Here is a 14,232-nt window from a genome sequence, read left to right on the forward strand (position 1 = left end):
TGTAATTATAATTCAAAGATATGTACATAAGGGCTGTAGGGTTGGGGATGGGGCAGATATAAAATGTCCAAAGGTCACAGATCCAAGTGCTTAGACAATGCAGAAGGGACAGCAAGCCAGGGAAAAGTAGGCTTAATCAGGGAAGGCCTCTGGGAGGAGATGTGATCTTAATTATGCTTTGAAAGTGAAGGGGGTAGTAGTCTGGCATTTATGGAGGGTGAGGGAGTTCCAGGCCAGGGGAAGAATATGGAATAGAGGTCCGTGGCAAGATAGATGAGATTGGGACATAGCAGTTGGAGATGAGGGAAGGGAGGTAGGATGGGGTGTGCTGATGAATGCTTTAAAACCAGTGGTAAGGGGTTTCTGTTTGATGCAGAGGTGGATGATGGACAGCCATTGGAGGTTCTCAAGGAGTGGAGAGACATGGACTGAAAGTTTTTGTTGAAAAACGATCCAGGCAGCAGAGTGACTATGGTTTGGAGTTGGGGGAGACAGGAGGCCGAGAGGTCAGAGAGAAGGAAGATGCAGTAGTCGAGAAGGGATAGGATAGATACTTGGATCAACATGGTAGCAGTTTGGATGGAGAGGAAAGAGTGGATTTTAGCAATGTTCTGAAGACAGAGCCAATAGGATTTGGTGACAGATTGAATATTTGGGTGGAGTGAGAGAGTTTTATACTTTTGATTTGAGCTTCAAGTGGGTAGCTATCCCTCTGGCGTAGGTTTATTGCTCTGGTGTATACTCTTTTCTCACATGAATTCCTAGAAGTGCATGTTTTCTGGAGACAAATGTCCTTCTATAATGTTTTATTTTAGAAGAACTAGTGATGGTCTGCATTCTCACTGTAGAAGTGCAGTGTCTAGACAATTCTGTAATTGTTTCAATCAGACACGAAAGTATTACCATCCCATTTTTCTTTTTCTGGTAATTGGCATTCTACTTTAAGCATTCACAGAGTCATGGTTTTAATACAAAAAACATAATACAGCCCTAGTTTGAAGTGATGTTGTGAATGGTTTATAAGTAACGGTCATTCATAGTTCAATCTTCAACTTCAAGCACGATAGTGAACAGTCACAATTAAGGGGCAGTTCATTATTTTTCCCTAGGAAAAAGAAATGCCACACTAGAACCCAGAGTTATTAAGTTAAATACATACTATGAAGCATAACCACCATAAGGAGAATTGGTGTTTGTTTCCCTTCACTCACTAGTATTCCAGATATATAGCTCTGCTTGTACCTGTCTCGGTGAAGCTGGGAAACGGAAAGTAAATGACAAAAATAAGTGAAGCCTTGTCAAGCCCTGTAAAAGGCTAATGAAACCTTGCAGCTACCAAGTAGCCCTGAAACCAGTGGCCTGTAAATTGCAATATTTCAGGGGAAAAGGTCAAAAATAATCCAGATTTTCCCAAGCAGAACACTTTGCATGACTATATTTTAAGCTAAATGTAACTCACCCATTTGAATGAAAGGATGGTTTGGGTGAACAGCCAAGGCACTAGGGGAATGAACTAGAAGGATTTAGTCCGAGGTGTTTGAAAAAGCTCTTGTGTTTATTAGGCTGTACCTAATATGCTGCATATGAGTTTCTACAAAGCAACCAGTTGGGTTTCTTGTAGTGTGGAACATTCACGTTTCTGGGACTGGAATATGCTAGAAGAAGACACACTTTTCTACATTTTTCTGCAGTCTGAGTACCATGTGAATTTCTTCTCAAAATAATGCCCCCAAAATCTGGAAAGTGATTCACTTTGGCTAGACCAGTTGATCCCACCGACTTGAAAGAAATGTGGTGAATTCTGTGCTTTCTTTTTCTCTTCCCTCCTGCAGTCTCCCTTCTTAGTCTTCGATTCTTTCTAACCTCCCAGCTGCCTCTCTGTCTCAACAGCTACAGGAAATATTTCACTCCAGCTGCCTGTCACGTTTTCAAAAGCTACTCAGAATGTGATGGTAATCTATTTTTCACCTCCTCAATAGTGGTATGAAGAAATTACTCAAAATTATAAGGAAACAGGAGCCAGTGCTGCTTTGTGACTCTCACAGAGCCCTTCACAGATAATTACTGCCATTCACTGATGGGCAGAGAAGAAAGCAACTCCCAATTTGGTTTTTAGTGAATCGGTAGCCTAGGGGGAGGTGGGGAGGAGAAGGGGGAAGTAAAGGCTGTTCTATTACAGAATTTCCAGAAAATAGCACTAGGCTAAGCCAGATTCCTCATTTCTCTTATCTTTGATTATTTACCTCATTAATATGCAACTTGAAATCCACAAGTTACACTGACTCTGCCAAGCCCCCAAGAGTATTAATGAGTCCTTAAGAGAGGATCCCACTCTGATTTAGTGTGTATTTAGTATGAAACATCAGAAGGCATTTTACACTGTGAAGTGTCTATTCATCTTTTCTTTAGAATTAAATGGTAGAGAAAATTCAGAAACAGATATTTGCCTGCAGCGGAGACACTTTTACCTCTCTTGCCCTTGTTTAACCTTAACTGACATTGGCAAGTCCATACATATTAGACTCACCTCATAGCAACCTTTCCTTGCTGGAATTAAATGACACTCAGATATTTATACCACAGAGTTAATGCATTAATACTTACTTAGGATTGACAGACCTCTGCCTGGTCAGGGTTTTCAAGTCTGTCCCTCCCCCTATAAACTGTAAACTCATTGTGGACAGGGATTATGTCTGTTTATTGTTATAGCATACTCTCCCAGGCACTAGTACAGGGCTCTGCACATAGTAGGCGCTTAATGAATATGATTGATTGAATGAATGAATGAACATCTGGCCCTGGAAATGCAACAAGAGGTTTTTAAGATCTTATTTGTCAGCCCTTTTCCTGTTAAATATCTTAGAGAGAATAGAGGATTTGAAACAATCAATCAATCAATCAGTGGTACTTATTGAGCACTTATTATGTGCGCAGAACTGTAATAAGTGCTTGGGAGAGTAATTAGCAGACATATTCCCTGCCCATAATGAGCTACTATCTGGCACAATCAGGAAAATGTCCTTATTTCTGTGTATAGATTATAAAGATTTATTTCAAATAAAATGAACAGGGCTTCCAACAAGAGATTCATCAGAATGAAAGAAAATATGGACTCCTCCAAATGGATGATGCTTCATGCTGAGGAGAAGCACTGTTATATCAAGAGCAGTTTCATTTACAGTCTCACTATAAGGAAATACAACCATCTTTGGGGAGGATAGACAGTCCTTTTAGGCGTCTCTAAGACGTTTGTTGCAGTTTACTAATAGTGAATGCTGCCGAAGCAGAACAATCCCATTACAGAGAAGAGAAATTGTCCCCAAAGGAAAGAAAAAGCCCAATGCTGGAAAAACAAAACGAGGCTTCCAGTGGTTTTCCTTGCTGGGTCTGGCAAAAAGGAGTCTTGGGAGTGTTTATGTTTAAGCTGAATAATCTAGCTTGATCTGACCCATTCCAATAAGTATTTGTTTAATGAGCATTTTTTCAGAATTTGGAAAGTTCTACTCTGTTCAAGTTTTGCCTGAAGGAAATCCATTGTATTTGGGAAAATTAAGGAAGTTTTCATTTTGGGGTTCAATCTGTTCCTGCAGTTCTGGTTTCTGCAGTTATGATTATACATATTGACAGAGTATCTCTAAATGTCCTCAAACCCTGGCTTTTGAAGGAATCCTCTATTCTTGGTACCCCATTGATAGACCGTGCTTGTGTTACATTCTTTCAGGAAGCCAGGGCAACAGACCTTGATTCAGTGGTGCTGCTCACAGGTGGCAGGTTATGGTGTATTGTTTGTAAAAGTTGTTTCTTTTTCCTTATCTCCAGTCCTTCACCAATCACCCACTCTGAGTATGCCAAGTAACCATCTCAGATTCAGTTCACACAAGTATATTTTCTCCTGCCTCTTCCACTCAGGTGACAAGATTGTACAAGGTGGTACAGACTTGTAAACCACTTGCATCATCTGATCTGTTGAGTTGTGCCAGGCTGGTTCAGAAGGAATCACATCAGTTGGTTAATAACTGGCCAAGCACTTAACTAACTTGAACGATACAGAGACAATGTGGTTGTCATGTGTTAATCATGTGGTAAAGTGACCAGGGCATGAATATGGCACCCTCGGTACCCTGCTCCTTAACAGTTTATTGTATTGTACTCTCCCAAGCTCTTAGTATAGTGCTCTGCACAGAGTGTGCACTTGATAAATACGATTGAATGAATGAAATATTCGGCAGTGCCGGTATGCAAGAACAGAACCATCTCCAGCTAACTGCTGAACTGACTTTGAAATAGTTTGAGTTAATCACCTTCAGAATGCATTTCCTAGAATCATTGGTCATTACCTCGTAGTCTTAGAGGGCTAAGATGAAATATCCCTTCACAAGCAGCTCTAGCAATTGTTCAGTGTGATCGGAGGGGAGAAGCAACTTATAATGACATTAGTGTAGTACCATTGTTTATTACTGCTGTACTCAGCATTGTACAAAGCACGGGAGTAATAGGCTGAAATTAAGAAAAGACACTTAGACTCAATAGCAGAGAAGTTTACATAATGATGAGATCTGTTAGACCGTGGAACAATCTTCTGAGGGATTGTGGGTCTCATTGGGATACAGTTGTTTAAAGTTGATCTGCATGAAGATTTTGACAGAATGCTCTGGGAAAGTTTCAGCAGCCAAGAAATGGGCTGGTTTTTGTTTCTCCTTTTGATTGGGGCTGGAAAGATGTTTCACTGATATCATTGATTAATGTGACACAGCAGGAGACATCTTCTCATGGCAGGAACACTCATATACTCGCTCACTCCTCTGGGACCTTCTTTACACCTGTAAAAACTATTGTCTAGTGAATAATGATAGTAGTAGTAATAATAATAGTACCTGTTAAGCACTTACTATATATCAGGCAGTGTTCTAAGCGTTGTGGTGGATACAGGCGAATTGGGTTGGACACGATCCCTGTCCCACATCCCTATTTTACAGATGAGGTAACTGAGGAACAGATAAGTGGAGTGACTTGCCCAAGGTCACACAGTAGACAAGCGGCAAAGCCGGAATTAGAACCCATGATCTTCTGACTCCCAGCCCTGGGCTCTATCCACTATGCCATGCCAAGCTGCTATTATTTAAATGATGCATTAACAATTTTAAATGATTGCTAGCAGGCAGTCTGACTTTGACCCATACAGTAGAGTGATAAGACAGCCTCAAAAGACAGCAGTGCAGAGGGAGAGAGCACACCTTTGTTTCAGAAACATAGCCCTGGCATTTTTTTATTAGATAGCAACCTGACGAATGACCTCTTGCCTAATAGATCACATACCAGACTGGAAGTAAGGGAGAATGCTACAATTTCGTTCCTCAACTTTCTTTCTGAGGGGCCTTGCCCCTAAATGACCCGAGTCTCTGATCTATATACTGGACCCATTTTACCTTACTAACCTCATAATGATGATGCGAAGATTCACAGCAGAAAAATAATTGTTTTATTAATGCAAAACCTTTATACCCTGTAGCAATTGGCACTGGCAAAATGCTGAGTAGAACAGATGGCCATAGGAATAGGCAGAGAAGAGGCTGTCTTCACAAGTCCTAGTCAAGTACTTGCTAATTTCCTGCGGACAATATGAAAATGGTTTTCTCATCCATATTTATGTGATTTAGGTGGACAGTTATTAAAACTGCAAAAGCAAACAATTGCTTTATCTATTCCATAAGGGAAGTTGTTAACTTTGGGTATTTGGGGAAGCTGGGCAGAGATTCTGCAAGTTTTATGTGAAGCTACCAGACAGAGAATGCTGGTTCCTGATGACACTGAAGATTTATGTGGCAATCATTAATTTCTATTTTTAAAACTTTGCAGAGTTGCATTATCTACTTGGATTCAGGAATGAACTTTTATGGTCCCTGAATTGTTACCAAAGTTCATCCATTTGTCTGCAATTTCTGGAATCATTTATTTATTCCAAAAGGCATGCCACACCTAAGGAGAGCATTGTATGTAGCATATGCATCACTGGAGACAGATAGCCGTGGAATTGTATGTATTTTGTGGATCTGGGGAGCTACTGTAAGTTGATAAATGTTAATAATGTTGGCATTTGTTAAGCGCTTACTATGTGCAGAGCACTGTTCTAAGCGCTGTTAGAAGTGTAATGCATGTCACAATACCAGCAGAGCTCAGAGGACAAATGGAGACAAAAAGATGAGTCTAGAAACCCCCCGAACAAGAGCAATTGAATGTCATAGAGAGAAAGAATGAAGTACCCTGTTCACCCTTCTCTAGTTCTCCACTATTAACGGGCCTTTCCAACATTACCTTCGACTGCCAGTCCTCTTGCTTTCAACCCAATGCCAGGTCAATCAAATTGAACTCAGGGGAGTGAATTAACAATGGATTTTAGCTTGTGAAATTCCCAGACCCTTCATCCCTTTCAAGCCAAATTCACAAGGAGTAAAGTCCATTTGAGCTACAAGACCAACTAGAAGCTAGGCTCAGGGCCATGGGTAATCTCTATAGCTCCCTGAAATCAATTTACACCATCTCTTGATGTTTACATTAGCAGCTTCACCCTAGCCACAAAGGTTCATTCATTCATTCATTCAATAGTATTTATTGAGCGCTTACTATGTGCAGAGCACTGTACTAAGCGCTTGGGATGAACAAGTCGGCAACAGATAGAGACAGTCCCTGCCGTTTGACGGGCTTACAGTCTAATCGGGGGAGATGGACAGACAAGAACAATGGCAATAAATAGAGTCGAGGGGAAGAACATCTCGTAAAAACAATGGCAACTAAATAGAATCGAGGCGATGTACAATTCATTAACAAAATAAATAGGGTAATGAAAATATATACAGTTGAGCGGACGAGTACAGTGCTGTGGGGATGGGAAGGGAGAGGTGGAGGAGCAGAGGGAAAAAGGGAAAAAGAGGGTTTAGCTGCGGAGAGGTAAAGGGGGGGTAGCAGAGGGAGTAGAGGGAGAAGAGGAGCTCAGTCTGGGAAGACCTCTTGGAGGAGGTGAGTTTTAAGTAGGGTTTTGAAGAGGGAAAGAGAATCAGTTTGGCGGAGGTGAGGAGGGAGGGCGTTCCAGGACCACGGGAGGACGTGACCCGGGGGTCGACGGCGGGATAGGCGAGACCGAGGGACGGTGAGGAGGTGGGCGGCAGAGGAGCGGAGCGTGCGGGGTGGGCGGTAGAAAGAGAGAAGGGAGGAGAGGTAGGAAGGGGCAAGGTGATGGAGAGCCTTGAAGCCTAGAGTGAGGAGTTTTTGTTTGGAGCAGAGGTTGATAGGCAACCACTGGAGTTGTTTAAGAAGGGGAGTGACATGCCCAGATCGTTTCTGCAGGAAGATGAGCCGGGCAGAGGAGTGAAGAATAGACTGGAGCGGGGCGAGAGAGGAGGAAGGGAGGTCAGAGAGAAGGCTGACACAGTAGTCTAGCCGGGATATAACGAGAGCCCGTAAAAGTAAGGTAGCCGTTTGGGTGGAGAGGAAAAGGCGGATCTTGGCGATATTGTAGAGGTGAAACCGGCAGGTCTTTGTAACGGATAGGATGTTTGGGGTGAACGTGAGAGACGAGTCTCTCTAGGTTGTGAATCCCTAGATTTTTCTATAGTTGCTTTTTATGTTATGCCCTTCATGTTCCGCCCTTCTGTCAGACCTTCATAACTAATTGAACCCATAGAAACCAAAATGAAGCCAGGCAAAATGCATATTAATTAAAATTATTCCACTTCCTCCCAAATATAAAATGAAGTGTTTGGACTGACAAGGTATTTTGAAATGGGATTCAAGCTGCTATTGTTTTCATGGAGTCCTGACATCTCTGGAACTGAATGGGGTGGTGGCCGCAGCCTCTGTTGACATCAACTGTGGAAAAAAGGGAAAAACATATTATGTTCAGGAAGGATATTACAAGCCCTTTTTAGAGGAGGCTGACTGTGAAGGCAAGGATCAGGAACCTTCAATCAATCGATCATGTTACTGAGTACTTACTGTATGCAGAGCACTATACTGAGCGCTTGGGAAAGTACAGTATAACAGAGTTAATAGTCACGTTCCTTGCCCACAACGAGTTTTCAGTCTAGACGGGGAGACAGACATTAATATCAATGAATGAGTTATGGATATGTATTTCAGTGCAGTGGGGCCGAGGGAGGGGTGAACAAAGACTGCAAATCCAAGTGCAAGAGTGATGCAGAGGAAGTGGGAGAAGAGAAAATAACAGCCTAATCGGGGAAGGCTTCTTGGAGGAAATGAGTTCTTAATAAGACTTTGAAGGTGGGAAGAGTGATCGTCTGTCAGATGTAAAGAGGGAAGGCGTTCCAGGCCAGAAGCAGAATGTGAGCGTGATGTGACGAACTTTTGAGGTTGTAACCCCTGTTGTATCCCAGTGTCACAAATCAGAGGGGCAATCAACAAATTTCTGTTGGTAAGGGATTAATTTTGATTAATTTTTCCCTTCACCGCTTGTTGCCTTTTAGTAGCAGCTAGACAAGGAAGATCCTTATTCCAGTTGTGACACACTTTGGCATTAAAGTACACTTCTGCCGGAATTGAAAAGCTTAGCTTCTTTACTCTGAAAGTATACATGATACATAAGAATGAGAGTATAGGTTGGAAGCCTGGAAGAGAAGCTTTGGTAAAATATAAAAATTCCCTTTCCTATGCGACAAACCTGCCTTGTTTCTCATGCATCTTTCCTTTGATGCGTTTTTGTCATTTTTCAGACTCTTTTTGAACATTTCCGTCATTATTGTTTACCTACATTTTCTATTTCAGATTCATCTCTCTTCCATGTCACCATGGGTACACTTTCTAGCTGGCTTCTCTTTCATCCGTTTGTTTTTGCCTTTTGAATTGATTTTTAGAAGGGCAGGGCAGTTTGGAAATCACGTGGGGTGACCCTTTTGCAGAACCTGCTGAGCTCTCCTTGACTTGTGCCAAATTTCAAATTTAGTCTCCACTCAATACTATTTATTGAGTGTTGATTCTGTACTTAGCATGATACTGAATGCTTGGGCAAGTACAATAGAGTTAGTAGACATGATCCCTGCCCTTAAATCTAGTCTTCAAAAACACAGAAGCAAAGGTTATTTTACTATTCCCCCTCCACCCAAGTGAAGGGAGTTTCCATACTTCAGCAGCCTTTCTGCACTCCCCAGGTTCTCTCTTTGCTCTCCTCCCCTGGAGCCTCAGCTTGGAGCAAGGATTACAAGCTGACCTCAGCCTTTCCACCTGGCAAGAACCCTTTTGTGGGTACATATTCAGGTAAGTTAATGAAGAGAGTTCAGTTTGGAACACATTGAACTAAAAGTTACTGCAGAACATCCATGTAGAAATGTCCACGAGGCAGGAGGAAATATAAGAATGCGGAGGAGGAGAGAAGTAGGGCCTAGTGAGGTAGATTTAATTTTCTGTACTCTTAATTGTAAGGGAAACATGAGATGATACCTTTCTGGTACAGATTTTCATGAATATTCTTAATGGAAGCGTAATTTTAGATTGCTTTTAAAAAAGTCATATTCATACCTGGGTCTGTTTACTAGGGTCTGCTAATGGTGACAGGTGTTAATGTTCAGCTGTTAATTTCCCCATTAGAAACAATGTGGCAGGATCTGACTATACAATCTGTTCATCTGGGGGATGTCCTGATTTTTCCTCTCTACAAGATAGTATTAACTTTATTGAAATAATAAAAACATGAGAGATGTACATTTTAACCTTTAACTGTTTTCAGTTTATTTAAAAAAAAATAGATTTGGAACAGTAATTTTCTTTTTGGCTATTATAAATTTATTAACTGTGAGCTGTAATTAGGCACGAGGCTGAATGTGGAGGACAAATGGTACTCGCTGAACCATGTCACTGTTCTGATTGTGGCAAAATGACCCATTTGGTTTTACCAGCTGTGACTTTGGAGATGGTTGAGTGAAAGAGAACACATTCTCTCAAAAGATTTCCAACCCATATTCCCTTTTTCTGATCATCAGAACCCCAGTGAAATTCTACTATGAATCAGCTTGGTAATATCTCAGTAATTCTAGTAGTGTTGTGTTCAAAACCCAGTACATAAAGTCCCCAGCCTAAAACATTTCAATTTCAGAGAAGTGGCAATTACCACATTTCTAAATGTACACCCAGTTTCAGCTTTACAATGTGTTGGTTTAGACTAGCCTCCTTTACCCCACTCACTCCAGGAGTATGGGCAAAGGGGAGTGTGGTCCCTGGGAGCTGCAAGGAATTGGGGAAACCTTTATAAACAGTTACCTGGACAGGTAAATGAGAAGAGAGTTTTAAAGAGGACTGTGTTACTCATCCATAATTCACCAAGTGCATAAGTAAATTTGGATAAATTTGACAAAAATGGGGTGACTGACCTTTGTTCAGGAATAATTCCCCATTTATATCAGTGATCCTATGAGAAAACTGATTCTAACTTATAATGTTGCAGTTTAAGATGGAGTTTTCAGGAACCAATTGTTATAAGTCTGAGGACTTCCGGTATAGCAACCGAAGGACAGCTCATCTGAAGGATAGGTTTCATGCACAAAAGTGTTTTGTTCAATGGCTGTTCACCATTATGTTGCATATTGAGATGGAGTTTAATTATTAAAGATGGAGCCAAGAAGTTTGTTGACCTCTCTCTCATCAAATAGTATTTGTGGTATTCATGAAGCACTTACTATGTGTCAAGCAGTGTTCTAAACACTGGAGTAGATATGTTATTCAAACTGGACACCCACAAGGGGTTCCAAGAATAAGAAGGCAGAACAGGTGAGGAAACTTGCACTGAGAAGTTGTGAAATGCCCAAGGTCACACAGCGGGCAAGTGATGGAGCTGGGATTAGAACCCAGGTCCTCTGACTCCCAGGCTCTTGCTCTTTTCACTGGGTCACACTGCTCCTCACCTTTGGGCAAAGTTAAGACTCTCTATGGGATCTGTTCAAAGGTTGATCCTGGAACTCCAGATTTGGTCTGTGAGAACAGAGTAAAGGAAGAAACATGCCAATCCCTTCCCTTCCTACTCACTGCCGTGGGTTTTATGGTTAGTGGGGTGGGGAATCTGTGCCAGAAGGCACTCTGATGGACTGCAGGGAGCAGTGAGTTCCAGAATTAATTAATAATAATTAATAGTGATATGTGTTAAGCTCTTGCTATGTGCCAGGTGCTGTACTAAGTGCTGGGGTGGACACAAGCAAATCGGGTTGGACAAAGTCCCTGTACAACCCACGTGGGGCTGGCTCACAATCTCGATCCCCACTGTATAAATGAGGTAACCAAGGCACAGAGAAATTAAATGACTTTAGAAAGGAGATTGCCACAGTTTCCCTTGCAACCTATCCCCGCTTTAAAGAATGGGATTTATTTCATGCCCAACTTGGTATATTAATAAATATCTCTGATAACTAATGCCCTTAAAAGCAAACAAAGAGACAAAAATTCCTTTTTACCTTCACTAGAGTTTGATGTGAACCTTGTTCTAAGCTGTGCCCCAGCATCCTAGGACTCAGACCTGTTCTACTGCTCAACAAAGTCAGGAGGGATCTTGATCTTACTTCTTGAGCTGAAAGCCAGCTTGAATGGAAAGTTGGTGCTGTGTTTCCTGCCCTTCTCCTCCCAAACTTAGAATCCCAAAACGGGTAGCAAGGTACTACAAATGTCCCCTCTTCCCAGTCCCATCCCAGGATGTCACCTTTTCTGGTTGGCCTAGTCTAATCTGGTCCATCCAGCATACTAGCTCTCCACCCCTCTCTGCAATTGTATGATAACCCACAATTGGGTTGAACCATTCTGCTCCTCCTAAAAGTGTTAGCAGGAGGGTCACTTTGTATTAGTGATCCTCACTAGAGGTGGAACTACAGGAACTGATGGTACACAGTGGTCACGCTGAATCAAGCAATGAACTGCACACCCACTTGGCCTCTCCATCATTTCTATTGCCAGAGAACCGCCTACTGTCCTTGACTTTCTCATGCATATTATATGGATGACTGAGTTGATTTTGTGTGTGTGTGTGTGTGTGTGTGTGTAATATATAAGGAGAGAGAGAGAGATCATTTTTTCCCTTTAACAAACACAACATACTGTAGGAAAGATTGTTAAGTGTTTCGTAATGATAGATAGTCAAACTTTCTATGAGCATGCAAAATATTATACTAGTTAACTTCCCTAATCCTGAATGATCTCAGACCACACATTCTCAAAAACAATTCTTACTATAGTTACCTTGAGCTAAGCTTGACTGCAAATAATGAGGCTGCCATTAATTTGAGAATAACCCTGTTTTCCTCCTCTCCTCTCACTCCTTTCTGCACTCCTACTTGCTCCTTCATTCATCCCCGATCCCAGTCCCACAGCACATATGTATATTTCTGTATATATCTGTAATTTATTTATATAAATGTCTGTCTCCTCCTTTAGAGTGTGAGCTCGTTGTGGGCAGGACGGTGTCAGTTTGTTGTTATATCCTACTCTCCAAAACGCTTAGCCCAGTGCTTTGCACATGGTAAGTGCTCAATAAATGTGATTGAACTTCCTAAATTCCATTTATGAATACACACCTTTCACTAAAAGGCAGTCACATTAATATTTTATTTAACATGAATGGAATCTAAGAGCCACAGTTTTCAATATAATTGAAGTGCAGTACGGTAAAATGGTTGAAAAAATTAAGAGGATGGGGTTAATAAAATTGTGCCACCAGTTGATATTTTATTATTATTGATATTATTTTGACAAAGTAGCTTCTGAATGGCCAACTGAAGAGATTGACTGCAAGGAAGGGAATCAGAAGAGATGTTATGTGGAAACACTGAAGCAAAAATTTCAAGAAATGTGGCCCAGCTCTAGAATGATGGGAACCAGAAGTGTGTAATTGGACTATTTATTGTACATTGGACTTTTCAATTATAGCTGCTTATATAGATGGTGTAGCATCCTCATTGTCAACCATGTATGTTGAGCTCCTTGTGGTGCAGAGCAATGCTAAATGCTAGGGCAGTGTAGAAAAAAAATTTCCATGTTCTCAAAAAGCTTCCAGGGCACCAGGTCAGTTGCTTAGTTTTTGAAGGCAAAGGAAGCTATTGTTATGTAGGACAGTAATTCCCTACAGAGATAATTTTACTTGAATGGTGCTGAGGAGTTGTGAAAGAATGACTATATTCCAAGAGCATCCACTGAATAGCTAGCTCTCTTATGCCTTGATAACGGTGAGATCCTGATTCTCCCACCTCTTGGTGTTGCTCCCTAGAAGTGAGTTAGGTACTTCAGAAGGAGCATTAACCCTCCGAGACCACCAGGGATCCAACTATGGGATTGCTGCAGGGTGAGTGAAATGTAGGCGAAAACACACTAAACAATCCCTTGGTCAAATAAATGATGCCTTCTTTCCAGAGTGCTGAATTTATCAGGGCGTACCTTTTGACACCGAGAGAATTGGGTCCCCCCTTAATATTAACATAATATACATGGGGAAAAGGCATACTATTTTATCCAAATGATATAGGCTTTCATTTTTAAAAAGGCAAAACTGCTTTTGTTTTTCAGAAACCCTCCTCCAACCTTACTTCATCCAGAAAAATGGTGCAGGGGATTCAACCACTTTATTGCCCAGTGAGTACATCTTCCATTAAAGTTTACTCTTTCAAGAAGCCTTTGACAAATGGTTGTATAAACCCAAATCGTTGAGTCCATGTGGCACTCTAGGCTTGTTAGGCCTACAGGGAAGGTGTAGCAGTAAATGTGTTCCAGTGAAAGATAGAAGACAATTCTCTGGGAAGTGAAAATAAGTAATGCAATCAGACATTTTTCTGCAATTCTCCCCTTAAGGGAATCCTTTGTCCCAAGAAAATCTGTTTATCAAATTATTTGGCTTGTGGCAAAACTTTGTAAAAGTGGCTACCTGCATAGGGACATGGAAGCTGATCGGGTGATCCATCACGGAAAGAAGAGCTTCTGGATGTGATCTCAAAACAGTTCACTTTTTTACAGTTCCAAACAAGGCAAAAGGTAGTACACATCCTTAAAGTTGACGAATAGATAAAGACTCAGTGAAGTATTTTACTTTTCAAAGTGTATTTTGTAATTACCCAAAGTATTATTAGCAATACCTTAAATTTTACTTCAACCATATCCAGTCTTTCAGCAAAGAAGGGAATTAAGGCTCATTCAGGGGCGAGAACTATTGGCCCACTGCTCTATTTAAGAAGTTCTATTATGAGGCTAACTTTTTATTTT

The 14,232-nt window shown here is 41.2% G+C and overlaps 1 protein-coding gene across 1 annotated transcript in view; it reads left to right on the plus strand.

Moving 5' to 3' along the window:
* MYO3B (myosin IIIB) overlaps window positions 1-14,232 on the plus strand; it is a 262,024-nt gene that overhangs the window by 56,120 nt on the left and 191,672 nt on the right. Inside the window, exon 6 of the mRNA XM_039913176.1 lies at window positions 13,543-13,608. Within this exon, the coding sequence (XP_039769110.1) occupies window positions 13,543-13,608 (66 nt within the window). The remainder of the gene's footprint in view (window positions 1-13,542; window positions 13,609-14,232) is intronic.

This window comes from Ornithorhynchus anatinus, chromosome 9 (genome assembly GCF_004115215.2).
Source record: "Ornithorhynchus anatinus isolate Pmale09 chromosome 9, mOrnAna1.pri.v4, whole genome shotgun sequence".
NCBI lineage: Eukaryota > Metazoa > Chordata > Mammalia > Monotremata > Ornithorhynchidae > Ornithorhynchus > Ornithorhynchus anatinus.